The sequence below is a fragment of the Panthera uncia genome, chromosome F1, assembly GCF_023721935.1.
Source record: "Panthera uncia isolate 11264 chromosome F1, Puncia_PCG_1.0, whole genome shotgun sequence".
In the NCBI taxonomy this organism is placed as follows: Eukaryota; Metazoa; Chordata; class Mammalia; order Carnivora; family Felidae; genus Panthera; species Panthera uncia.
In genome coordinates, this window is record NC_064813.1 from 32,312,216 (window position 1) to 32,338,981 (window position 26,766).

At 46.9% G+C, this 26,766-nt stretch overlaps 2 protein-coding genes across 4 annotated transcripts; one reads left to right on the forward strand and one right to left on the reverse strand.

The window, feature by feature from the left end:
- The first annotated feature begins 901 nt into the window (after positions 1 to 901).
- On the forward strand, positions 902 to 3,415 carry CF1H1orf74 (chromosome F1 C1orf74 homolog). Its single transcript, XM_049634223.1, has 2 exons — positions 902 to 1,247; positions 1,949 to 3,415. The coding sequence occupies exon 2, from the start codon at positions 2,026 to 2,028 to the stop codon at positions 2,833 to 2,835; it is 810 nt and encodes a 269-aa protein (XP_049490180.1). The 5' UTR covers positions 902 to 1,247; positions 1,949 to 2,025; the 3' UTR covers positions 2,836 to 3,415.
- Positions 3,305 to 26,766, reverse strand: TRAF3IP3 (TRAF3 interacting protein 3). 3 transcript variants are annotated; one of them, XM_049634219.1, is made up of 16 exons: positions 26,525 to 26,766; positions 22,475 to 22,881; positions 20,449 to 20,593; positions 20,244 to 20,307; positions 19,967 to 19,991; positions 19,289 to 19,318; positions 19,103 to 19,198; positions 13,103 to 13,174; positions 10,544 to 10,684; positions 10,256 to 10,393; positions 8,454 to 8,589; positions 7,816 to 7,878; positions 6,315 to 6,374; positions 5,090 to 5,289; positions 4,224 to 4,337; positions 3,305 to 3,575 (listed from the first exon to the last, which is right to left on the reverse strand). In XM_049634219.1, the coding sequence occupies exons 2-16, from the start codon at positions 22,820 to 22,822 to the stop codon at positions 3,483 to 3,485; spliced, it is 1,725 nt and encodes a 574-aa protein (XP_049490176.1). In that variant the 5' UTR covers positions 22,823 to 22,881; positions 26,525 to 26,766; the 3' UTR covers positions 3,305 to 3,482. The 3 variants fall into 3 exon arrangements, with proteins under 3 accessions (XP_049490176.1, XP_049490177.1, XP_049490178.1); XM_049634220.1 differs by having other exon boundaries at positions 5,090 to 5,226; positions 26,525 to 26,765; XM_049634221.1 differs by lacking the exons at positions 3,305 to 3,575; positions 5,090 to 5,289 and having other exon boundaries at positions 4,209 to 4,337.

Here is a 26,766-nt window from a genome sequence, read left to right on the forward strand (position 1 = left end):
TAAATGAATGAACTAAGGAAGCCTTTCATCTTACAGATTTATTGCTAAACCACCATGGAAAATAAAATAAATATGGCGAAGGAAAAATCCTCAAATTAGTTCCTAGTCTCTGTTTCTGACTCCTTCTGAGCTAAGGACCAGTGTTAGCCTGGGGGTTCCTACATGCTGGCAGGCCTCATCCTTACTCCATAGTTGCCTCTCTTCACCGGCTGAAGACGCCGCCACGGTAGAGCCAGGAGTGCCAACGTCCAGTGTAGGAGCCCGCAGTTCCCTCTGCATCTGTCCCGCCCATGGAGCATGGAGTCTGGGCCATTTCCTCAGATGAGCTTTCTCAAGAAATTCTTAGCTGGCAGTTAGGAGCGTTAAACCTTCAGCGAAATCACACTTTCTTCTTGTTGAGCAGATTGAAAAGCCTCTGCATCTCTGCTCTTATGTGAAGTCAGGAAATTGAATTCCTCTAACTTGAGCTCCGGGAAGGTGGGGTTTTTGTCTATTTTGTACGTTGTAATAGCGCCAGCGCCTAGAATCGTGCCTGGCACACCTTTGTTCAGAGTGAATAATGCTCATGCCCTTCACACCCTGCTTAGAGATGACAAATCTTGGGCAGGACAGCACTTGCGCAGCCACTTCTAGGAATTCAGCGTCTCAAATTTAGCATTTAGGGAGGTCAAAGTAAACCAACTTTGCAGCGCCACTCACAGGTGAGGTGTAAAACATGTCGCTTGCCACGGGATAGGCATCGTTTGGAGGGGGGGAAGCGCATTTCTCCAGACACAAATCAAAGGATGTTTTTGCGTTGCGGGGCCTCCTAAGGCTTCTCAGCCTGAAGAACACACAGGCTGGACACGACGCGAAGCCACGTGAGGGCAACGACAGGCTGCTAGTTTCACCAGGTCCCGCCTTCCTTTGTGCACTTCCGCCCCTCCCCGTTCCTACTCAGAGGGGCGGGCCGGCTTCTGTCTGGCCGGAAAGGGCCTGGCCTCAGGAGCCCACACTTCCGGCACAGACTTGCCAGAGGTTCTAACGCGAGGCGCGCGAGGAGAATGGATGACGTCGCGGAAAGCGGTGGGAGGGCTTGTGTTGGGCAAGCGCGGTAGGCCCGTTTCGCCGACTCGGAACCCAGAGCGTTGAAGGGGTTTTCCAGTATTGCGGCGGAGCCCGCGGTCCTCGCCGTGTCCTCGGCAGCCCGCACGAAACCGGAAGGCATTTCTGAGCCTGCGAACCTGCAGCGGAAGTGGAAGCAGAACGTACGTGTGTGAAAGAGACCTGCCTCATTTAACAAATCACTGTAGTGTGCTCAGGACAGGGTGGGGGGATTGGAGTTAGCCCATCTTCCGAGGGTCCGTCGACATCGGCCAGAAGGGAAAGGCGGGGACCACAAAAGTAAAACACAGCCCTCCTGCAGTTCTAACAGGTTTTATTTATTTACTTTTACGTCTCAGGGTGCAGTGGTTGTAAGTCCACATTCTTGTGTGTATTTAATCAGACCGCTGTTCCTAGTTATTGGCGGGAAGATAAGAGGAAGCTGGCAATGGAAACCTAGAATTTTGGAACGGAGAATTTTACCTCAGAAGGGCAATTTTAGATGAAATGCCCGGAATTTTGCCAAAGACAGCCCTGCCACTTCTCTGCCCCAAACTCCTTAAGGGTTGAATCCAAGAAAGTAGTTTACAACAGGTAAAATTTAGAAGAAATCAGAGAGAATATAAATCTAGCCATGAGGCCTGAAAGACACACGAAATTTGGGACTAAGGGAGACTAAGGCAGCCTTAGAAATGAGTTACGATTGATGATCTCATCTTGTCTGGTCTGTATTAGCATTTCAAAGCAGAGGGAGGGACAAAAAGATCTTTGGAAGGTGCTGTAAAGTTTAGGGGAAGGCTGTTGGCAGGTTTCCTGATGTGTCACTGGCTGGTGTTAACAGTCCCTGCTACTGCTTTGTTTTTAGGCCCTTCCTCAAGTGACTGGAGCTTACAGATGCGGTCCAGGGCAGGGAACTGTGGCTAGGTAAGGAGGCCATGCTTGATGTTGCTTCCAGATCCCATGTCAACACCAAGTCCTCAGATGCTGGTGGCAGCTGCTCAGCAGACCCTGGGCATGGGAAAGAGACGGGGCCCACCCCGAGCCGTCTGCCTTCACCTAGCTGGAGAGGTGCTGGCTGTGGCCCGGGGACTGAAGCCAGCCCTGCTCTATGATTGCAGTTGTGCAGGGACATCAGAGCTCCAGAGCTATCTGGAGGAGTTGCAGGGCTTGGGCTTCCTGACCCAGGGACTTCACATCCTTGAGATTGGAGAAAACAGCCTGATTGTCAGTCCTGAGCATGTATGTCAGCGCTTGGAGCAGGTACTGCTTGGTACCATAGCCTTTGTGGATGTTTCCAGCTCCCAACCTCACCCTTCTATTTGCTCCCTGGACCAACTTCAGGATTTGAAGGCCATAATCGTTGAGATCATCACACATTTGCAAGGGCTGCAGAGGGACTTACCCCTGGAAGTCTCCTGCAGCAGACTTCGTTCTTCAGACTGGAATCTCTGTACTGTGTTTGGGATCCTCCTGGGCTATCCTGTTCCATATACCTTTCATCTGAACCAGGGAGATGACAACTGCTTAGCCCTGACCCCACTACGGGTTTTCACTGCCCGGATCTCATGGCTGCTTGGTCAGTCCCCAGTCTTGCTCTATTCCTTTAGTGTCCCAGAGAGCTTGTTCCCAGCCCTGAGGGAGATTATAAACACTTGGGAGAAGGACCTTAGAACTCGATGTAGGAGGCAGAATGACTTTGCTGACTTGAGCATCTCCTCCGAGATAGTCACGTTGCCAGCTGTGGCTCTCTGACTTCAGCTCTTCTCTCATGTAGAAGATGCTCAGTAGATGATCAGCTCCGGGTTAGGGATGGCATCTCAATGACCAATTCTGAGCATCTTGAGAAAATTAGGGAAAAATTCTGCGAACAGTTGTCCTCATCTCAGTGGGCATGGGAACAGGTGATAGTGGTGTTGGTTGTACATAGTTGCCATTTCTATAGTAGGGAGTCCTCGTGACTTAACTGAGATGTCTGTTCATTTTTCACTGGATAGGGGATAGAAGAAAGATTGTGGAGACAGGCGGTGGAAGTCAAGTAGTCTGTTCTTGTGTGGTGGTTGTAAATATACCTGCCCCGGTGGGCAGTGTCTGCCAGAAAGTAGAGGACTAGGTAAGTTTTACTGCATGTTTATATACCACCAACTGAATCGGACTAGGGAGAGTAGACCAGGATTCTCTAATGTCTTATGATTGTGTTGTGATATGTCTGTCATTCAGGGGTAAACTAAGAGTTCAGAGGAACAGAGACTTGTTAGGTGAAGTTTATTTTACAGTAGGTTAAAAAAAATAATAAAGTCAGAAATCTCTGTGGGAAAACCCACACTCTAAAGTATGTAAACATTCTGAGTTTTTTGAGTTTCTTGCTTCAGATTTTCACCCAGGCAGCTGTCCGAAGTGATTCAGATCATCAGGCTGTCCTTGTTGGCCAGGAACACTGCCAGTGCTATAGCAATCATTACCATCAGCATCGAGAGCCATTGGCCACATTGCCTCTGTGAGGAGGGAAGGGGAGAAAGAGAAAGAGGCCATGGGTTGTTTGGAGAAGATACAGACAAAAATAATCTTCCTTCTTCCCATTCCAGCCCCGTGGAAAACCTTGGGTCAGTAGAGGAGAAAAAGCTTTTTATATCATTATTTCTCTCACTTGCTCACTTCTTTGGGATAAGACCACTTTACTGCTGGTTACTGGTCCCTAAGCCCAGGATCACTGGCCTAGGGAACCATACCCAGCAAGGGCCAGATACTTAAATACTGGTTAGAGTAATCAAGGATGGAAAATAACTTAGCAACACTATATTATTCTCTATTCATATTCTGTAGTACTTTTGCTCTCCTTACTCTTTTTTTTTTTCTTCTCTCCTTACTCTTGCCACTAGCTCATAATAGGCTAAAAGAACACCATTTCATACTTTAGCTAATAGTAGGCCTCTTCCTTTAGGCTCAAGAGTTCCATGAAAATTAGGCTTGGTTGCATGAGCAAGTGTTTCCCGAGAGTTGTTATACTCAAGTATATAAACCAAGCTGAATGGAATGGGCTGGCCCAACGTTGGCACGGGTTGATGAATGATCTGCAAGATTTGACTAAAGGAGGACCTGTCCCACCATCATCCAGGGCGATATGGGAGGATAGACCCTCTTACTCTGGGAAGCGGCCGTGGGCTCTGGTTCAGCTCTTCTCGACAGTGCTGCAGCTTACGCAGGCAGGAGAGATACTCGTCACTGAGGTTGTCTAACTCCAAATGCAGTTCTCTGCACTGGGGGGAGAATACCACCAACATCATCACTACCAGTTCCTTCTGGGATAGAGCGCAGGTCGGGGAGAAGGCCCTATGTGAGTTACCCCTTCATTCATTTGGAATTTTTACCACCATCCTCCCTTCCCAGCCTTTGCTCAGAGATTTCAGTTTATCTTCTGGCTGCCTTACTTAGTTTGCCTGGAACGTGTTCATTTAAATGATTGATTATAATGCATATGATAATACTATCTATTATACATGTTAGTGCTTTCATGTGATTGTGTGTGTGCAAGTGCTTTGTAAATGCGGACACCAAAAAATGAAGTTCTTATAGCACAAAAGACCTGGGAATGATCTTAGTACTGGTGAAGAAGCATCTTCAACAGGACCTAGTTGAGTTGCATGTGAATACTCTGGGAATATGTAGGTTTCTAAGTATGTAGATGGGAAGAGTTTGTTACTTAAAGGACACTATATAAAGTTTTAAGATAACTGTATGTAGGACAAAGTTTGAGGAGTTAATATGTTTATTAAGTGTGTTTTAGTTTAGGCTGACTTTATAAAAGGTAACTATTTAATAAAACCTTGCATAATGGTTGGTATAAATGAAGAAGGAAAAAGATGGACAAGTTAGCCTAAAAGCAAAGTGAATACCTGCTGGCATCCAATCACAATTTAAACTTTGAAATCTCTGCTCCCTGGCTGCCTCCCAGCAGTTTTCCCTACCATTGTGGTATGAGCCCCTCACTACCTTGAGGTCACGTTCTCACCTCCTTTTCCTTGGCCTGGAGCTGCAAAGTCTTCTTTTGCAGCTGGTCTCTGAAATCCCGTTCTTTCTCCTTCCCTGTACCCTCAGGTTCCACTTCCTTATGGGAGGGCTTTGGACTCCACACAGGCAAAGCCTGATCTAAAAAAGCAGCCAGATTCTCAGTGATAGTGCGGTCCACGCCTCTGAGGAAGGGCCCTATCACTGAGAGAAGTCTGGAGTGAGGGGAAGGGAGGGGAGAGAACAAGAGAGGTCCTGTCCCTGACTAGACTGCATGGAGTAGAATTTTCTGACTTTCTCCCATTGGGACCCTGCTCAGCCTTGACACAGCTGGAATTTGAGCCGCATGAGGGCAAGGTTGGCCTCTTACTTTTCTTTGTATCCCCAGTCCCGTTTAATGGCAGATATTTCTAGAGAATACTTACTAGTCCAATTTCTTTTGTTGTACTTCTGGTAGGTTTGCTGGATACTTCCAATAGAACTAACCCCTTTCCCCTTCTGTCCTTATTTCAAAGTCAATGAGAATGGCTCTCATATCATAGAATTCACCTTCATGTGGTTAAAAGTGGTTTCTGAGCCACGCAGAAGTCTTAGTGTTGGTGAAGAGGGCACTGAACTAGGAGTCAGAAATTCTGGATTGTTGTCTTAGCTGCGTCCTTAATTTTGATGACCATAGATTTTCATTTTCTTGCTTGTGCTATGTGGGTATAATACTTTCTGCCTTATATTTTACGTGGTGATTGTGATGAGAAAACAAAAGACCACTTGGAGTGCATACATGAGGAACTTTTGCCCCCCACCCTCAGATACATGATGCATTCTTCTCAGGGAGTTAAGGCAGCAGACTCTTGAGGGCTAAGAGTGAGGTGACTATTGCATGCAGCATGGTGTGGAGGTGTGGACTTGGGATGTGATTTGGAAAGTCAAATGTAAAAATTGACATTAAATCCTGAGTTCAAAATCAGTTTATTGAAATGTTCAACACAGACATGTTTTCAGAGAGAGTAGAAATTCTTTTCACAGTTTATGTACCTCTCAGGATAGGAGGCTAACTAGTTAAAGTGTTCTCAAAGCCAATGATCAGTCCTTAAAAAGCTCGGCTAGATCCCTGACCTCACAGACTCCTAGAACTGCATGGGACTCCAAGAGGTCATGTAGTCCATTCCTCTGCCTCTAGGCAGGCAAGGAAAGACCAGTATCTTAGAATTTGTGGAAGTAAATTTGCTGACCTTTCTTTGTTAAGAGTTTCTCCTGTTCTTGAAGCTGTAAGGATTGATTCTGAAGCAGACCTGTGGGAAGACACAAGGAACTTGTCTGTATATTGACTGTAAACAATGTTTTCAGAACTTTGCTACAAACCTTAATTATTCAAGATGTTCCTATCTGTTATTGGCTGAATTGTGCTCCCCCAAATTCATAGGGGGAGAGTCCTAACTCCTAGTACCTCAGAATGTGACCTTATTTGGAGACAGGTTCTTTACAGAGATAATCAAGAATTTTAGGACATCAGAGTGGGCCCTAATCTCTTATGACTGGTGTCCTTGTAAGAAGGGGACATTTCAAAGACATGCATAGATAGAAGACATATGAAGAAACATAGGGCGAAGAAGGCCATCTACAAGCCAGGGAGAGTGGCCTGGAACAGATCTATCCTCAAAGCCCTCAGAAGGAACCAGCCCTGGCAACACCTTGACCTTGGACCTCTAGCCTCCAGAACAAAATAAATTTCTGTTTTTTAAGTCACACAGTGTATGGTATTTTGTTGTGAATACACTGTCCTTATGTCTCTTCCTTCAATGTCTTTACCTTTAAGTCTCTGCTTAAATGTTACCTTAGAAGACTTTCCCAGATGACCCTGTATGAAATAGCAACTGTTTTCCCTTTAAGCTGCTTTATTTTTCTCCCTAGCAGTTATTACTGCCTGACACATACTTACTTGTTGGTAGAAGCTCCATACTTTATTATAGAGCTTAGAGTGTAAGCTTCATTAGGGAAGGAGCTGTGTCAGTTCTCTTCAGCACTGTGTCCTCAGTGTGTATGTCTAAAGTGCCTGGTGCTTAGTAGGGACTCAGTAGATATGTACTGAATAAATAAAAGCATGGTGTTGAAGTGATTCCTGGTCCATTCAGCTCCTGCCCTGTAGACATTCAGCATCTACTGCTGGTTGCCTTTCTCTGTTAATACTAATTACACAAAACATCTCTGTTGGGGTAGCAGAGGTTAAGGCGGTGGGCAGCCAGCAGAGCTATTAACTGAATCAGGTTCTCTAGCTTTTCAGCAATGGCCTACTTTTCTTCTGAAAACTCCTTTTTCCTCTTTGGCCCCAACAGGTAGTTTTGAAGTGGACTGAGGCATATGTAGTGTGAGCTGATTTTCTGAACCATTCCTAGTGACAGAAGTCTATATGACATACTCACGTACATAATAAGTTACAATATATCAAATAACTGGCTTAGAAAACCCATTTTTTAACATCAAAATTGAGGGAAATGGCAATTCTGGGGGAAATTCAGGTGGTTGTCATTGGCATGGAAGGAGAAAAGTAGAGAAGAAAAGACCAGGCTAATACTAACTTGCAAAGAGCTATGTAAATGACCTCTCACTTCCCAAGAAGGTCTGAAAATGCACAAAGGTAAAGGACATGTCCAAGACCGGGCCCCAAAGCCCTTTGTGCGGCAGGAGCACCAAAGAGCCAGCTGTGCTGCTTGAGGATCTGGAAAGGGAACTTACTCTGCAGCTGCTGTACTTTGGCCGCCAGGGCGAGTTTCTCCTCCTCTGACCTCTTCAGTTGATCTGGAAATGAAATAATGCAAACCGAAATAGACAAAACTAAGACTTCATGAACCTGACACCCGAGAATGGGACCTAGTAGTAGGCCTCTGATGTGTGTCAAGTGGAAATTGCTCTTTCTTCTACTTGTCCTAGTTCTGAGACGGGTAAACCAGATCCCAAGTGCCTTGGACTTCATCAGCATCGACAACGTCAGGTTGAATTAAGAGTTGTATTTGCACACGATTTGGTCCTCTCAGCTGACACAGAGGCTGTGATGGGAAACCTTCACGGCGCCTTGTGTTTCAACTGACCTTTCCCTTTTGAATTAGAAATGCAGCCTTGGCACGTGTGACTGAAGTAGGAGTGCTGCAACGTGGCTCAGGGGATGGGCCGGAAAAGCAGGCTGATAACTACAAGATCCGCTAGTGCAGTGCGATTCATTTTCAGTCTTGGATGATTAAAACAGCCTTGCCTGTCCCTCCGGGTCAAATGAAATCACAAAGCCAACCAAAGACTGAAGCCGCCTTCTCTACCCAGCTTCCTTTCTTGGGCTCACTTGGGCTCACTGAGCCAGAGGCCTCTGGGGAGAAGGGTACCTTGTAGGTGCTGCGTATCCGAGCTGTACAGGTCTCTGTCCCCCTGCAGGTGTTCAATCTTGGCCTGCAGTTCCTGGTGCTCATTCTCCAGAAGTCTCAGAGCCTGGTTCATCTGTAAGTCTCTACTGTCTGCTCCCTGTAAGGAGGAGGAGGGGCCGACACAGAAGCCGGTCAGTGCTGGGGTGGAGGATGGGAACAGATTCCATGGAAGAGGAAAACTAGAATTTTAGAGATAGGAGTATTAGGAAAATGGGAAAATTGGGATTTTTAGTGCTTCCTTTGCTATGTTCCTCACATTTAAACGATGCATTAGACTTTACTATTCAAAGGGACTCATTTGAGTACCCAAATTGAAGAACACCCATCACTTTTCTAGGTGTCTTCACATTGTCTTTACTTCTCATTCTAACACTGTCAACTTTTTTTTCTGTGGTAGGGTCATTTTTCTCGAAGAATTAAGGTTAAAAAGAAAAAGACCTTCATGCGGAGCCTGGGTGGCTCAGTTGGTTAAGAGTCCAACTTTGGCTCTGGTCATGATCTCACGGTTCACGAGTTTGAGCCCTGTGTCAGACTCTGCTGACAGTGCGGAGCCTGGAGCCTGCTTCAGACTCTAGATCTCCCTCTCTCTCTGCCCCTTCCCTGCTCGTGCTCTCTCTCTCTCTCTCAAAAATAAGTAAACATTAAAAAAAAAAAAAAAAAACTTTAAAAAAGAAAAAGACCTTCATCAGAGTTGCCTTGTAGGTGACAGGAGGAAGAAACCACAAATGTGGAGATGTGGCTGTAGTGCACTGACCAGCTGGGTTCACACCTTCAGTAAGAGTAACGTGACCTGTCTTATTAGTTTGGCTGCTCAGGTTTCTGCTTCAGTAAAATTATAAAGGTAAATTATAAAAAAATTATTTTAAGTTTATTTATTTTGAGAGAGAGCACAAGCAGGGGAGGGGCAGAGAGAGGGAGAGACAGAATCCCAAGCAGGCTCTGCATCATCAGTGCAGAGCCTGATGCAGGGCTCGAACTCACCAACTGTGAGATCATGACCTGGGCAGAGATCAAGAGTCGGCTTAACCGACTGCACCACCCAGGTACCCCTATAAAGGTAAATTTTTGATGTGGGTCTTCAAAATTTCAAACCAAGTAAGTAAAATCTAAAAAAAAAACAAAAACAAAAAAACGCTAATATTTACGGAGGCTGGTATATGCCAGGCATGGCACTAAGTGCTTTGTATGGATTACCTGACTTGATCCTCCCAAAATCCCAACAAGCAATGGAGGTACTATTATTAGCCTCCTTTTGGAGGTGAGGAAACTGAGGCTCAGGAGATTAGTTAAAAGTTTACAAGGTAACACAGGCTGGAAATGATGGAACCCTTGAGAATGCCAAGGGTCTCCTGTAATTGCTTAAAAATTACATTGGCGGGATGTTAGTTAATACTCAACCTGTAAGTAAGTTAGTGACCTTTGTTCCGAACTGGATGCTGTGCTGGGATGGGGTGCAGAGAGTGGGCTGACAGTAGGCTGATGAATATTCCAGTCCAGCCCTTTGCATTTGGTTGGTGTCATTCAGTGAACACTTGGTTCATTTGCATCAGCAGTGCAGACATCCTTGCTGAGCTCAGAGTTAGATTTCAGGGCCCCAGCAGTGAGTCAGGTCCAAAGTGGCCACTGAGTGAGGAACTGAAAGCCAGATGCTCTCAGCTGCCTTTGGAACCCCCTGTCTCACTAGCAGCTTCTCTCCTCACTGCTGTCACTGCCCCCATAAACCCTGCCTCTTCTCCCCACGTCCCAACCCCAGGGCCTGCTACCTGCAGTTTGGACTGAAGCACATGGAGTTGGCTCTCCAGCTCTCTGTGCTGGGTCCCCAGGCTCTTCCAGTCTTCCTTCAGAGCTTCGTACTGGCTCCTCCACTCTTCACACTTCTGCTCAGCCAGAGCCAGGGACCGCTGGCGGGTGGGGGGTCAGACAAGAGGAACAAGGGGAGGGTGCCTTGGGGGTTCCAGGGAGTTCTGCAGGTGTCTCCCATGCTGCCCAGAGGCTCCCCCTTCCCCCCCACCCCGGGGTCCCAGCCTCAAGATTACACAGCATGCCCACACCTGCGCGCTCTGCAGTTGCTGCTCTGCGCTCATTTTCTCCTCCAGCACTTTCTGCAGCGACTCCTTGGCTTTCTGCTCGTAGCTGTTTTTCTGGTCTTCCATCTCCAGTAACACCTTTTTCATTCCCCAAGGGGAGTATTTCTGTAAATTTGATGCAATTCAACAAAACATATTGAGCTGTGTGCTGAACCCTGAGATGGGATAGAGAAATGAAAAGAATTGGGTCCTTGCCCCCCAGAGCAGAGATACCAGTAATCTGATGGACCTTCTTCCAGGCTGGAGGGGAGCAGGGAGAGGGTCCCAGGTGATGAGGGAGGTAAGCAGGGGTAACAGTGTCCTGGCATGGTGAGCATCCCCTCGGCCTTCCAGGGGTGTTTCAAATTCAACATTTCCAAAGCAAAATCATCTTTCTCAGCCTCCTTTCTCCTGGGTTTCTTATCTCAGTGACCAACATCATCACCTGCTCAGTCTCCCAGGACTGAGACCTGGGAGTCATCCTTGATTTCTCTCTTTCTCCCAGTAATCAGTTGTTCCTTGAGCTTTGTCAAATCAAACTCTTTAACAGCTCATATCTGTCTCTGTCTCTTCTCTGTACTTCCTGTCACCTCCTTAGTTGCGACTCTATGGGTCAATGCAATATTTTCTCCATCTTCAACCTTGTAGCTGATCGTGTCACTCCCTGTTTAAATCTCTCAGTGACTAAGGATCAGGTCCAAATTCCTTGGCATGGCTCCCACATGTAGCTCAGACTTTGATTCTATGCTGCTTCTACCCAAGCTGAATTGCTTGCAGATCCCCTAACCACTGTGCTTTTGGGCCTCTGCCTTTGTCCATATAGTTTATGCCTAGAGGTCCTTACCTACCCTTTTCACCTGGTTAACCTCTACTCATGCTCAAGGTTCAGTTCAAGAATCATGTAAGGTCTGATAAATCTTGACCAATCACCCCTATCCCCCAACTCATTATGAGTTAGGTAGCTTTTCTTTGGGTTCATGTAGTATCCCTTGTATGTCTCTATCTTCCCACACTATTGATTCATTTTTCTCCCTCATGGGATTGTAAATACCTTCAGGTTAGAGAGCAAGCTTTTTTTTTTTTTTAATGCTTCTTTATTATTATAATTTTAAGTGTTTAAATGTTTATTTTTGAGAGAAAGAGAGAGAGAGAGAGAGCAAGCAAGAGCACAAGTGGGGGTGGGGCAGAGAGAGAAGGAGACTCAGAATTTGAAGTAGGCTCCAGACTCTGAGCTGTTAGCACAGAGCTCAACATGGGGCTCAAGCCCATGAAACACGAGATCATGACCTGAGCTGAAGTGGGATGCTTAACCTACTGAGCCACCCAGGCGCCCCACCCCCCCTTTTCAAATGTCTGTAGTTTCAGAGATCTGAACAATCCCCAACACTCTCAATGTTTTTAAATTAATACATTTTCATTAAAAAAAAAAAAATTGGCTTCAGGATTTAAGAAAAGAGCAACTTTACAAATTCACTTAGGGTCTTGCCCTCCCCATCCCTTTCATCTTTTTGCCCTGTGATTCTGGGGAAGGCAGGAAGCTTTTACTGTCAATTCTGGGTTACCCCACTGTGTAAACAGCAGTCCAGATCATGCAAATTTAGGGATCCATACGAAGTCATTTCCATTTAGTTTTGGGACCATCTGAAAATTTGATTTAAATGTGAGTGGGTCTTATGTTCTTGGAATTTCCATTAGAAGCCAGATCCAGGAGCCACTGGCTGAAGTCATACATGGGTATGTCCCAGTTAGTGGACTTAACCATGCTGGCCAGCTTTACCCGCTCCCCCACCCCTCACCCCTGCTGAAAATCAAGAGACTGGCATTCTGGATTATATGTTGGTATTTTATGAGCTGGGTTGACATTATTTAGTTCATAAGAGTCTGACAAAACAGGCCATACTGAAAAAATAAAAGTTGTGGGTCAGCAAACCTGGTTATAAACTCTGTTCCCCCACAAGACCCCAACCATCCATCGTATCTCCCCAACTCCACATGCTTCACCTCATTCTCTTATCTGACCCCTCACCACTTGTCATTTCTATCTCTTGTAATCCCAGATCAGGTCAATGCAGAGTTTAGTGAAGATGGGTAACAATGCCATAGAAAAGCCAAGAGTCATAGCCTTTTACTTCCTCCCAGGGATTGCTACTAGACAAAAGTTGCCCGTGGAATGGAAACCATTTTGTAAGGCTTTATTATAATATCCAACACTTCTGTTCAAAGATTGGGACCTGTGAAGGTCTATCTGGGTGGTGTGAATCTTTACCTCTCCTTACAGTTCCAGGTATTCCTAAGGTTTCCCTGGAGCTGGCAAAGTACTTGATTTGGGGGTTCCTTCTCAGGGTACAAAGGGAAGGACACTAGGAAAAAGGGAGTAGAGGGTGGATTGGGGACCAAAATGAAAATGGCAAAGCCATAACTGGGTGAGTAGGAATGGGTACATTCATCTTTGTTGGGTGTCCTTTCTAGAGCATAGGATTGAGGTTCAAGTATTCTCCTTTAATTCTAGATTCCTGGGCTGGAAGTGTCCTCCAGAATGCTTACCTGGGTACAGGTGTACAGCTGGTTTTCTAAAGATCTCAGTTTGCACTTCAATTTGTCTTCATTAAGCTGGCCCTGGAGCAAATGGGATGACTTAATTAGTCTGGGCCAAAATATAGCATGCAAAGAGTTTTCTTCTGTTTTCCCAGCTTACTGCCTAGAACATGGTCTGTGCTCAAGCAATGTTTGTGGAACTGAACTCTTTCAGGAGGTAGGGAAGAGGAAGGATGTCAAAGGATGTTTAGGTAGAAGATCTTTTCTTCTGTCTCTGGAATAGGAGAAGGAGGAATCGGACTGGCCCCAAGTCTTCTCTGTATCTTGAGGTCCTCTATCCAATGGCTCAAGGTATGATAATAGTCCACTTGAAGGAAATCTTCTAAGCTCTTCTTTTCTTTCCTCATTACCTCTCTCTCCTGTCTAGGCACTTCTGTATTCCTCACTCCCTCAGTTGTGTACAGGATCTTTACTTCTAAAGTATAGGCCAGTAAGACCAAAAGGGTCTTACCTTACCTCCATCATGGGCTGAATTGTGTCCCCCTTTGCTCTCCCCACCCCCAGATTTATACATTAACATCCTAACTCCCAGCGCCTCAGAATGTGACTGTATTTGGAGATAGGATCTTTAAAGAGATAATGAATTTAAAATGAGGTTGTTAGGGTGGGCCCTAATCCACTATGACTGGTATCCTCATAAGAAGAGAACAGAGCACTATGTGAAGAAGACACAGGAGAAGACCGTCATCTCAAGCCAAGGAGAGAGGCCTCAGGAGAAACCAACCCTGTCAATACCTTGATTTTAGACTTCTAGCTTCCAGAATTGTGAGAAAATAAATTTCTTTTGGTTAAGCCATGCAGACTGTGGTATTTTGTTATAGCAGCCCTAACAAACTAATGCCTCCCCTCCTTGCCTCCTTCCTTCCCCTAACACACACACACACACACACACACACACACACACACACACACTGGACTCAAGATGAGAAATTCTTTAAGAAAGCAGGACATGGAGGAGAGAGATCAAGTGAGGCAGGGTATGTGTATGTGGGGGGTGGTGGTGGTGATTAAAGGGCTTCCCAGAAAGTCACACGTAAGTAGGGTCAGTTGCATGACATTTTGGACATTCCAAGAGGGATGCTAATCTCAAGGATGGGAGTGGGGAAAGGCAGGCAGGAAGAGCCTTATCTGTTTCTCAATTTTTCAGTATTTTAGCTGAGTAGCTAACAACCTCCTTGCTGCTTTGTTCTTTCCCCCACCTGTAGTTGTCTCTTTTTACCACCGCGGGGTTTTGTTCTTCCAGGCCTGAGTCTGACCTAAGTTTGTGAGAGGATCGGGAGAGAGGAGGGTGTGGGTCTCTAGCAATAACCAGTTTTCATATCCTTTTTCTGGCTTTTTTTCCCAGTAGGCTTTGCTGGACACTTGGGAGGTCTAGAAATTACATTTCTCTTCTGGCCTGAGATGCCATGGCACTTCTCAGGTGGCTTGGGTGTTTGGAACCCTCATAACATTTCCCGTCTGTAATGGCCTGGGTGCAGAGGAGGGGACTCTGTTTTGAGGTCTGTCCCCTTCTGAGTTTCAGGGCACCTGGGGAGGGCGCAGGAAGTGGTATCTCACAGCTCCTGTTTTGATCTTGTTTGGCTGATTCTTCTAACCCTGGGAGCCAGGGGGCGCCCCCACCCTTTCTGCTTCCTGTATTACTCAGCTGGGCCTTGCAAAAGCAAAAGGCTTTGCCAAAAATAATTTTTCAAAGTGTCTCCTGCTATTAATGTTTTTCATAATGTCTCGTGTGAGAGCTGAGAGTCTAGGATTTGGCATCTACAGTAACCACAGGGCTTTGGGACAGATAAAAGAGATGGACAAAGACTTCCATTGTTCTGGGCTTTGGAGTAACTGGTAAAAGGGCTGCATTCCCCTGAGTGTCCTGTTCATTGTCAGTCCACAGGTCCTGAAATCAACTCCTTCTGCACCCCCATTTCCTGGTTCAGATCTCTGCATTTTCCTGTGCCTAAACTCTTGCCACGGCAGAATGTAATCAAGCCCACCGAGTTTAAGGTTTATCTTGCTGTAGTTTGGGAAGAAAACGAACAAGCCCAAAACATTACATCCTTACATTTCCCCCCATATACTCCCATCTTTGGGTAGCTCCTCTCTCCTTCCTTACTGTGGTTTTAATTCAATGTTTTGCCTCTTCCAACTGTTTTTGTATTTTAGCCGTACCCCAGATTACTTTTCCATTCACAATGCAATAAAAGACAATTCAGGATAGCCCCTTCAGTGGGGATGAAGGGCCACCCAAGTCTGGGGATTGAAAAAAATCTCTTGTCCACAGCTCCACCTTCCCAGACTCCCTGAGGCAGGGAAGAAAGTTGTAGCCAAGTTGTTGCAAATGGGGCATGTAGTTTCCTGGTCTGAGCCCCAGCTACCCCAACTGAAACCCAGTGGTACAGTATGTGGGAAGAAGCACCCTTTACAGGCCTACTGTGGACCTTTTTTTGGCAGTCGCCCCCCCTGCCAGGAGCCCAGGGCTCAGAGAGCACGGGACCCCCAATTGGAAAAGGGAGCAAGGTGGAGGCCGTACACACCTGGTGCTGGTCCGAGGGCTTCAGCTCCTGCTTCTGCTTGGCTTTCCCCGGCCTCTGATCTGTTCTCCAGAAACACTACCGCCACACCGCAGAAGCGCCAACCCACAGCTCATCTGTGCTCTAGCAGAGGTTGCTTAGGGCTTGCAGCCAATCCCCCGCTGTGCTGTCATCTCAAGATCTCGTTTCCACTTTGCAGAACTTAGAACCCAACTGTGCCCCACTCTTGTTTTCGTATTGCCCAATACTGAGAGCCTGCTTTCTCGACCGCCCGAACCATCTCCCCTCTGAAGGTTGGACCTAGCTTGGGAGTATCAGCAGTGCCCCAGGCCCCACCACATCCAGTAGGCCCAGACTTAGCTTGGAGGTAGAAACAATGGAGGGAGCTCCTTCTTGGGGTTCTCGCAGGGTTTGCCGTGGGCTGCCCTGCATGTGAAACTGGGAGATTCAAATCATGGAGGCCAAATGGAAAAAATAAAAGGTCTGAACTGGGTTGAATGTCAAAGTCCCCGTTTGGGTCACATTCTTCCAGTTGGTTTTCCCAAATACCACAGTCTGGAGCTGTTCTTTCATCCAGGCTGAGGTCTCCATGGCAGGGGTAGAGGGCTGGATGATTTTGTTTTGAGGGAAGCAAGAGCCCTTAACTGACAAATCTGACTATTTTTGTTAAAAACAGGAAGCTGGGGTGCCAGTGGGGGGGAGGGAGAAAAGAAGCGTGGGTATGCAGAGGGGTGGGAAGAAGGGAGGGAGAAAACCACAACCAAAGGAGCTTCTGCTCGCCTGCCCTGCCCAGCGTGGAGTGAAACTGCCCGCAGAGGTGCCCTGAGAAGTGTGTCCCGTCCTCACTGAGCTCCAATGACTCAGGCTCTGATTGCACCTCAGGGCCTAGGATGTCACCAGAGATTTCGCTGCTTCCACACCCACCTGGAGCCCAGGTCCTCACTATTATCAGAGACCATTTCAAAGCACAGATCGGATCATTCATTCTCAGCTCAGTTCCGCAACTATTTCAGCCTGTGTGCTGCCGAAGAGAGCACAACTCCACGGCCCCTGACTGAGCTGCTTGTGAAGATGGGCGGAATCTTGCTAAGTGCAGGACTTTCAACCCAGATGCAGCGCCCTCCCAGTGCTACCTGCTGACCGCCTGGAGCAGCGTTTCTCACATGGGTAGCATGTGTTCTCACGGATCTGTGACACATATGCTTTTCCTTTAGGAAGGAGTCTCTGTGTTATTTACGTTTGACATACCCCATCAGTGGAAAAAGTTTAAGCTTCATAATTCCAGAGTCTTCGGAACTCCTCTGACATGATCTCTTCATTTCAGCCAAACTCAGCTGCACCCAATTGCTTGTTACACAGAGGCCTTATAATCATTCCGATTGCTTTGCCTTAAATCCCCTTTCCTTTCTGCTTTTTCTTCCCCATCATCATTCCTACGTCTGCAACTGGTAGACTATGCATCCTTCCAGGCTCAGCTAAAATGGTCCCTTTCCTTTGGATCCTACCCTGTTCCACCTCAGGCAGAAAAATTGTCTCCTTCTCCTTCCTCTGTGTCACTTTGTAGAAACCCCTGTTATGGCTTTTCCACACTGTATTCGTGTTGTTTACTACGCATCTCTCTCTTCCTGGCTGATACGTGAGCTCCTCAAGAGCAAGAACCCTACTTTTTGTCCCTGGAGCACAGGGCTCAGCACATAGTTGAAACTTAATCAAATGTCTGTTGAATAAATGAGATGATCTCAAATTAGTTCAGCACCGGAAACCACCTGGCATGCACAGCTGTCTGTCTCAGGCTTCTGCTCTGCTGATGCAAACGACCTTCCTTAACCACCAGGAGCCCCAAAACACAGACACTTAAATCCTGGTACAATGATATATAAGGAAGGAGGACCGAGCTTAGGAAGCTTCTTTTACATCACTGTAAACTTCTCAGTTTTGTTGTACACTGTCCCATCCCATCTTTCTGTCTAAATAACAAACCATCTATGCTGTAGGGTTAGATGTCCACGGAGGCTTGTGAGTGTGTACATTCTCTTTGTACTTGGTGCCTTATGCCCCAGTGGCATAGCTCCCTGAACATAATATAGTCTAGGGGGTTTCCATGTGGTGTCTGAGGACCCCTGGGAATCCCTAAGACCTTTTCACTGGTTCTACAAGGGCTTCCCTTTTCCAGCTACATATCTGTGTGAGGCTGGATTTTCCTTTTCTACGCCTCAATGAAAACAATGTATTGCAACAGACGGAATGCAGAAGAAAATATGTGAATCTAGCTGTCTTCTGTTCAGACTCTAAAAAGATTTGCAAAAGTATAAAACAATGCTATTTCTCTTACTATTTTTTCAAAAAATGTACTTATCTTTCATAAAAATATGTAATTTAGATTCACACGCAATGGGTTTACTATTTTTATTTTAAAATTTATACATATTTTGAGATTCCTATTTTTATTTCTAATATAGTAAATCTCAATATGCTAAATAGAAACAGTTCTTTGGGGTTTTCAATAAACTTTTTAAAGAGTATAAAGCAATCTTGAGATTGAGACCCATATCGTGCCTCTGGGTCTTTCCTATGCTGTATTTCCATCCCAGAATATAGTTCCCACTTCCACATTTGTCTGGAAAATACTTATGTAACTATAAATATTCCCTGGTTCTCCTATTCTCTGGATTCATTCCTTCCTTCTTGTGTGCTATTCTATCCTGAAAAACGTTTATTTCTGATATCTCTGCATTGTTTAGGCATCTGTCTCCCTGACAAAACCACAAGCTCTCTAAAAGCAGGAACCCTGACTAATTAATCTTTTATTTCCAGTGCTCAGTACAGAAAACACGGTCTATGAATATTTGTTGAACAAATGGACTAAAATAAGGAGGTCTGAATTTTAGTTTCAGTTCTGCCTATAACTAGCGATGTGACTTTGGGCAAGTCACTTGACCTCTCTGACACTCAGTTTCCTCATTGGTAAAATGAGAAAACTTAGACTATGTGATATCTAAGGTCCTATCTCACTTTGACATTGATGTCTAAGCTGAATCGTGGGTGCATGATGGCTTGGCATTAATATTGGTGTGAATCCCATATAAAAATAGTTGACATTTACCACAGTTAGTAATAGCAACTGTATTGGGATCTTCCTCCTTTTCTTCCAACATATTAAAAAATGGGAATTCTTTCCAATTTTGGTTCTGGGTCTTCCCTGGGTATGGAGCAGCATCACCCCAGCTAATGACCGTGGATTTAGCTGAGCTCTCCCATGTATGTAATATCTTTGCCCTTTAGACCTCAGCACCCCCCAACCCCCCCACCTTGCCTCTTCAGTAGTGAGAAAACCCCTTATCTTGCTGGGGTGATGTGGAAAGAAGAATGAGATGGGCACCCATAGAAGCCCATGAGCTTTGTTCAAACAAAGATTTCATTCCCTTACCTTCCAAGAGCTGTCAGAGGCCCTTATCAGGGTGGACAGTAGGTCTTGGAGAATCACCATTTTCTGTTTTAGAACCAGTTCCCTTTGGAGGGCCTCCTGGGGGGGAAAATGCAAGAAGGTAAGATTAACCTGGAGGAAGGAGTAGATGGGTGGAGGAACTGAAGAGAGAGTCCACATGTTACTTACTTTGAGGTACTCAGAAAGCTGGATGATTTCCTAGAGAGAAAGAAAAAGGGTATTCAAGAAGACTCTAGGGGTGCCTGAGCCCCACCTCAGACTCTACATTGACAGTGTGGCGCCTGCATGGGGTTCTCTCTCTCTCCCTCTCTCTCTGCCCCTCCCCCACTCATGCTTTCTCTCTCTCTCTCTCTCTCTCTCTCAAAATAAATAAACTTAAAAAAAAAAGAGGGGTGTCTGGGTGGCTCAGTCAGTTAAGTGTCCAACTCTTGATCTTGGCTCAGGTCATGATCTCTCGGTTCATGGGATTGTGCTCTCATTGAGCTCTGTCCTGATAGCATGGAGCCTGCTTGGGATTCTCTTTCTCTGACCCTTTCCTGATTGTGCTCTCCCTCTCTCTCAAAATAAACAAATAAGCTTTAAAAAAAAATAAAAAAAAAAAAAAAAAAGAAGGAAGACTCTAGGTTCCCTGAAATCCTGGAACATGGAACCAGAGCCAGGACTGGTTCGTGTCAAGTAAATTTCTTCCTTGGCTCAGAGTCCCTCCAGGCCCCTGTCCCTTTGCTTATCCAGGAAGAAGGTGTCCCTCCATCCCAGCTGTATTTACCATAGAATTCCAGAATGTCAGAACTTGGAAGAGCTGAGATATCATCTGAGTCAACCCCTTCAAAGTGAGGATTTTCTTACCTTATCTAGAACTGCAACTCCATAACTGGGAAGAGAAGAAATAGAATAAAATGACAATGGATCAAAGAAAAAAAAGCACATCAGGAGGCAGTGGGTCGATTCCTTCTCTGATCTCTTCTGAAGAGCCAGTAGGGTAGGGAAGGTCTTTCTCTCAGTTAAGGTGGGCATGGAAGTTCATCATGCTCCTTCTCCACACACTGGGTGAGGGTTTAAGCAGAGCTTATCAGAGTGGAATGGATGGGATGTAAGGAAGCTGGGGTCACATGGAAGTACTCACTTGGTTTGCTGACTGGCATCATTCTTAATTGTTGGCTGGGCTTCTTCTGCCTTTGTCTGAGTGCCTGAGCAATGGAGGATAAGGTGATTCAGAACCCATGGAGGAGCAAGTGGGAAGGGAGAGGCCTCTCCACTGCCAGCAAGCTGAGCCTGCTGTGGCAAGGTTTTATGCAGGCTCCAGTGAGGGAGGGAGGCTCAGCTCTTACCACGGTGGTGTGTGGGTGGCTTCTTGATGGGAGAGTCCTGTGGTGAAAGGCCCCCAGCCTGGGAGGAGAGGTGAGCCAGATCCCTCTGGGTGCTTGAGGAAGGGTGACGCTGGGTTGGAAAGGCCTCAGAGCTGGTTCCTGACACCTGGAAAGCAAGTAGGGGATGCTGAAAGCCTAGAGCTTCTTACAGCGTGATTCTCCAGCAGATTGCAGAAAGATGAACCAGTGATCAAGTTTCAGATCCAGAAAGCCAAAGTAGCCCATTCCAACCTTCAAAACTACAAAATTGTCCCTGCTCCTGCCCTCTCTTGTCCTGGTTGGTGGGTATGGTTCTCCACAGACCAGGTAAATGGGGAGCTGGGCTTGTCTCTACTTACTTTCTCTAGAATCCCTGATCTACCTTGTTTGGTTTTAGCCATTTACACTGCCAGTATGGTGATGTGGAAAGAGGACTGGTCTTAGAGTGAGGGGGTCTGGGTTAGATCCTGCCTTTTCTACTAGGTCTTGGTCTCCTGTTTGTGTATGAGTGTGTGTAATGTGGATGATCTCCCAGGCCATTTCCATATTGGAGAGGTGGCTTCCTTCCTCTCAGTAGTAGCCGGAATACCACTGAGGTTTTGTGTGAAGAGACGTTAGAGCAGGGAGGTATGGGGAAGAGTGTGGTAGTAGCCATCACAATCTAGTCTGCTCTTTTTTTTCTTTTTAAGTATATTTATTTATTTTTGAGAGAGAGAGAAAGCATGAGCGGGGGAGGGGCAGAGAGAGAGGGAGAGAGAGAGAATCCCAAGCAGGCTCTGCACCGTCAGTGTGGAGCCTGATGCGGGGCTTGATCTCATGAACCATGAGACCATGACCTGAGCTGAAGTCGGACACAACTGACTAAGCTACCCAGATGCCCCTCTAGTCTGCTCTTTTTGTATTTTCTTTATGCAAACTCAAAAATTCTAGGATTGTAACAGAACACTAAAAGGCTAAGAAATGCCTATAGTATCCAACCATGCAGACTGACTCAATCTCAGTAAAACCTTAAATAACCGTTAGGCATAGGTAAAGTTTTTTAGTTAAATGTGTTTTCGTTCTTTTTCTCCTTAAAAAAAATTTTTTTTAAACAAAAAGCTTTCAGAAACCTCTTGCCTTAGAAAGTACACAGTTGGTTTTATTTTACAATTGGGCTCAAGGATCATTTTTGTGAACAGCACCTTCTATTGTGGCTAACAGATCCACTGGTTAAGAAACCCTGAATGAACTTCTACTCGGTACGGAACCAGGCCAGGCACTTCCAGGGAATACGATGGACCCATCCCTGCTGTCAACATGCTCAGAACATGGATAGGAAGACACAGATGGTTTGCTGGCTGAGATCATCTCGGCACACCCTGATTTTTGCCAGCACTGCTCCTTCCCAGGCCAGAATGATGGGTGCTCTAAGTATTATTACACAATCTTAGAGGATTTATAACCTCATAAGGACCACAGAGAGCAGAGGTGGCCTGGAGAAGCCAGAGAAAGCTTACTGGACCACACAAGACCTTTACTGAGTGAATTTAGTACAAATGGAATGGTCCAAGTGAAAGAGAAAATGTAGGTGGGTGCAACAGGAGGTGTGTGTGTGTGTGTGTGTGTGTGTGTGTGTGTGTGTGTGTGTTTCTGAGAGGGGGCATCAAGAAGATGGGTCTGTGTCCCTGGCATACAGTAAGCATATACAGTAAATATTTGTGGAATGCTGGATGAATGAATGCTGTAAAAGATAGGTATAGATTGCCTAAATTTGAACTGATAACTAGGAATTAGCAATGGACTTACTTTCTAAATTATTTTTTCTTCCCTAAAAGGCAAATGCAAAACAAAAAAATAGCTAAGCAAACAAAGACCCAAACAATAAAAGTTTCTGAATGAGTAAGTGGCTAAGGGGGACTGCTATATGACTAGGGAAGAAGGAACTTAATTTCAATCGCTTTTTAGTGACCTTGAGCCCACCCACGTGCCTGCCACCCTCCAGAGCAGTGTGTCCCTTGACATGACCCACCTGCTTCTGGGGGGAGGAGGAGATCCTGCTGGCCCAAGACAAGGGCTCCTTGAGGTCAGTTGGCTGGCCTGGCCTCCTCGAGGGACCGTGCTCCTTGGCCCTGGGGCTCTGTGTCTTGCCTTTCTCCTCCACCTGCAGGTTCCTCCTCCTGAAGAACTCCTGTTGTCGTGCTCTCTGGAGCTGCTCTCTCTGCTGGGTCCTCAGCGCCTTCCCCACCTGGCGGCAAGTGGTCACATTGGGGCGGCAACGGCGGCTTTCACGGGTCTCTTGCCGGCGCTCACACTTGGCCTCATAGCTCTCGGCCCACCGGGCCAAGCCAGGGGAAGGCCTGGGGTCCAGGCTGATCATGATGACCTCCTGAGCACCTGTTGTGCTTGGCTTCCAGTTCCTGGAATAGCTGCCTGGGTCTGCCAAATGCCAAAAGGGAGGAGAAGGGGAGGGGTCAGGAGATGGGCAGAAAAAATGACTATCTCCCAGGACCAGGGGGTAGAAATAGCACAGCATCCCATGCATGTAGGTTGAAAACTGAGGAGGTGATGGTGTCGAACTGGGAATCAGGACTCCCGGGTTCAGGCTCCATACTAATTATGGAGCTTTCCATACTGCTTCCCTCTGGCCTATGTTTCTCCCTCTGCAAAGTGGAAAGATCTCTCTGGCTGCCACTTCTTCCTTGACCTTCCTTGATCTCACCCTGCCTCTAAGTCAGGAATAATTGATAAAATTGTCATGTGTGTATAGCCTTTTGGATAGCAGCTAGGGATGTGTTCATTTTCCAGAGACTTCTAGAGAACCAGGTAAATTGGCTCCTTGTTCTTCAATCTAAAAGAAAAGCATCTTTACTGTTCTCTTGGCCCAAGTTGTTGCTAAATAGGTGAGTGACTCTTGTCAAGGCCTGGAGGGATAACCAGACCCCCCCCCCCGCCAAGGTGTGGCCAGTCCTGTGACCAGCACCCACTGCTATCTTTTTGGCCCTTAATGACTGGCTTCTGAGCCTGGTCCTGGGCATGGTTTAGGAGGGAAAGCTCACCCTAATTTCTCCAGTCATGAAGTACTGACATTGGTCCACTGACATCCACTTCCGGCCCAGGACTGGGCTCTGACCCTCAGGAGCAGATCAACTCAAACCAGTATCAGCTGAGTACCTGCCATCTGTCCAGTGTTGACTGAAACCCATTTCAGAGCTTCCAGCTCAATAGCCCTCCAAGCTGAAGGTTCCATGTTTTAGAATCTCCTCTCTGTTAGGGCTAAGTATGCCGCCAGGTCAGCTCTCCTTGGCCCAAACAGAGATTGTGCCATCAAAACTAGCAACTACACGAATTACACCTCAATGAGGCTATTACAAACAAAAATGAAACAAAGGCAAACAGTGTCAACAAGTCCACAGGGAACCAGGCTTGGTGAAGAAGCCACACTTGTTGCCCCTTTACATGGTCCTACCTGCTATTCACAGAACCCCCAACTCTAACTCCTTCTTCCTTCTCTGTGCCCTTTTCTCTCTTTCCTACCCTCCCTCACCTACCTTCTGCAAATTAGTTTATTTTCCTAGAACCCTCTCTGGTAACTTGGCTGAGTTGGGGCCGGACTTGGCTGAGCTGGTCCTGAGAGCTGGAAATTCTGCGCCCTGCCTCCACTGATTGCTGGAGCCAGCCCAGTGGTTGATGAAGGAAGAGGGACTCCTTCTGCAGCTTCTCCTCTGTGTCCTGCAACTTCACTACCCACAACCCGAGAACCCAGTTCCTGGAGAGGTCAGAGAGGACATCTCAGCTTCATCGACCAGCAGGCAGTTACCAGCTCTGGCCCCTTGATTTTATTTATAGGCCAAACAGACTCAACAGGTTGCAGACTCTCTGTCCTTTTATTGGAACTTTCCTGCCCATCTGGCTCAGTCCAGAATTCTCTGCAGGATCCTTGCTCTCTCTCGGATCATACCACTTGTTCCCTGGGGTCATTCATGGGTGGGGCGGTCTCACTCCAGGAGAGTGGTCTTACAAGGTCAAACCTGGCATGCTGTCAAATGCCTGCCTCTCCAGGCTTGGAGGGGCATCCTCCGGCTGTGGGCAGTTGCAGACCCTAGGCAGGACTGTGAGGCTGTCAGTGCTTGTTCTCTCGTCCCACCCCTGGGTGGCTTTTCTCTTTAGGCTTTTCTTCTCGTTCCTACTCTGTAGGTGTTCCCTGACTTCCCACCTGCTTCCTCTGTTATCTAAAACCTTAGAACAGTATCCAAAAGGCTCACTCATTTTAAGTTATACATGACTGAATGGATAATGTACAGGTGAACTCCATGTCCAGAATCTATGCCTGTGGTATAGGAAGGTATTCTGCCTTTGATGGGGGAGGCAGAGAACCCTGGCTCTGGACTCAGGCCGTGTGGATTCATATCCTGGCTCTGCCACCCACTACCCCTGTGCTTTTGGACAAACTATTACACATCTCTAAGTCTTAGTCTTTTCATTTATAAAACGGGGCCACAGCCTCCCTTGTAAGGTGATAAGAATTAAAGAGAAAATGCACATCAACATCTGGCACATAACGCACAATAAATGTTAGCTTTTTACAATACTAAAGTGGGATGATTATTACCCCTTTCTTGCTGATCTTAGCTATTAAAGACTCACTCAGTGCTGTAAGACCAACGCCTCCGGCTAGACTAGCACTGCAGACCAAGAGAATGCCTCATCCTTCCGTCTCCCACCCTCTTCTCTTTGAAGGAGTGCTGTTTACCACATGGAGGGGATGCTGGCCTCGGGTTGAAATCATATTTACTGCTCTGGTTCCTCTGACCTCTGCGTGTGGGCTACAAGGCAAAAGGGCTTCTCTGTGGTCTGGACACAAGTGCCATCGCAATTAGGCCCAGCAGAAAGGCAAAGAAGAGGCGGGGTAAAGAATTGGTGTCCAGCGTGCCTGCATCCCGCCATTAAAACGTGGGCCGCTAGGTCCCCTCCCTGTAATCCACAGGCTTTGTAGAGGAGGCAAAGCCTGTGATTATGGAGAATCCTCCCACCTTCCTGCCATGAGGAGGAAAGGGCTTCGGGGGAGGAGACGGAGCCTGAGGTAAGGTCTTCCCCCGGACTCTGCCAGGCTGTCCACACCAGTGGGCCACTTCGCTTAAAAATACGGCTGCCTCACTCTGCTTCCTGAGGGGCAGACGCTGGGATCCGTTACTCCAGCAGGGAGTTGCAGTAGAAATGGCTCCTTAGAGAAGGGAGTATTCCCAGACCCCCAGGCCCATACACCCGGGAGGATTAGGTGCGCACAGCTGAATGGAATCATATCCAGCTTTCTGGGATGTTTTGACTATTCTGATTTGCTTAAACACAAGAAGCCATGTGGGACGGCTGACTGACAGGGATAGGCTGTAGAAAAAAAGGGAACTGGTCCCTGTGTGGTTCAAAGAAAGGTCACTGGGCCACTGCCCAGGGTTTCTGGCATCTGTGGGGTGTCCCTTGGCAGTATGACAAGTCCCACTGGAGCTTGGGGAGGAGGTGGTATGGCTGAGGGCATCCTGCCTCAGGGAGAGGTCAGGGTGGTGCCCTCACCTGACAGGGGTTTGTTGCTGCCTTTCCAAGTCTCTGCTCCTACTTCCTGCTTGTGTGTGCAATGAATGGCTTCCTGCCCGGGTCTGACCGCCCTAGTGCAGAGATCCTAATGCGAGGTGAAAAGGCAAGGGCCTGCACCTACGTGCTCTAGTGGCAGCTTGTTGTCTGGGGGGGACTCCTGCTTTGAAGGGAACTGTAAAAGTTCATTTAATTCATGCCCATCACTGGGCAGCCGGGACCCTAAGTCATTTGACTCACTCCTAATCTAATCTAATGGATGGAGCAGAGGAGCAACAAAAGCCGTACCCTTGTGGTGTGGTTTGTGCCCTCAGGAGCCAGTGCAGGATGCTTTCTTGCTTACCCAACCCCCCCCCCCAACACTCTTCAACTAATCCATCTGCTTCTGCGTCTCCCCCTTCAGCCGAGGGAAGCTTCAATGACAGATCACCTTCTTCCCCACCCCAGAGTTGGAGGTCCCCAACCTAGACACAAAAGCATCCTCCTTCTCAGTTACCTTGGGTCCCAGGCTCCAAACCAAGCAGCTCAGGAAAGCATTCCAGCTGCTGGGCAGATCTTGGCTGTGGTCTCAGATGGGGCAAGGCAGCAGCTGGGTCAAGTGCAAGCTGTCAGTCCATGGCCCTGGGCCCCCTTAGCATTTTCCTTCTTCGTACTGTCTTTCTTTCTGCACAGCAGCCTTGCTGAAACAGGAAACAGACAAAGCCACAACGCTTGCTCACCCCAGTTCCTCTCTCTTGC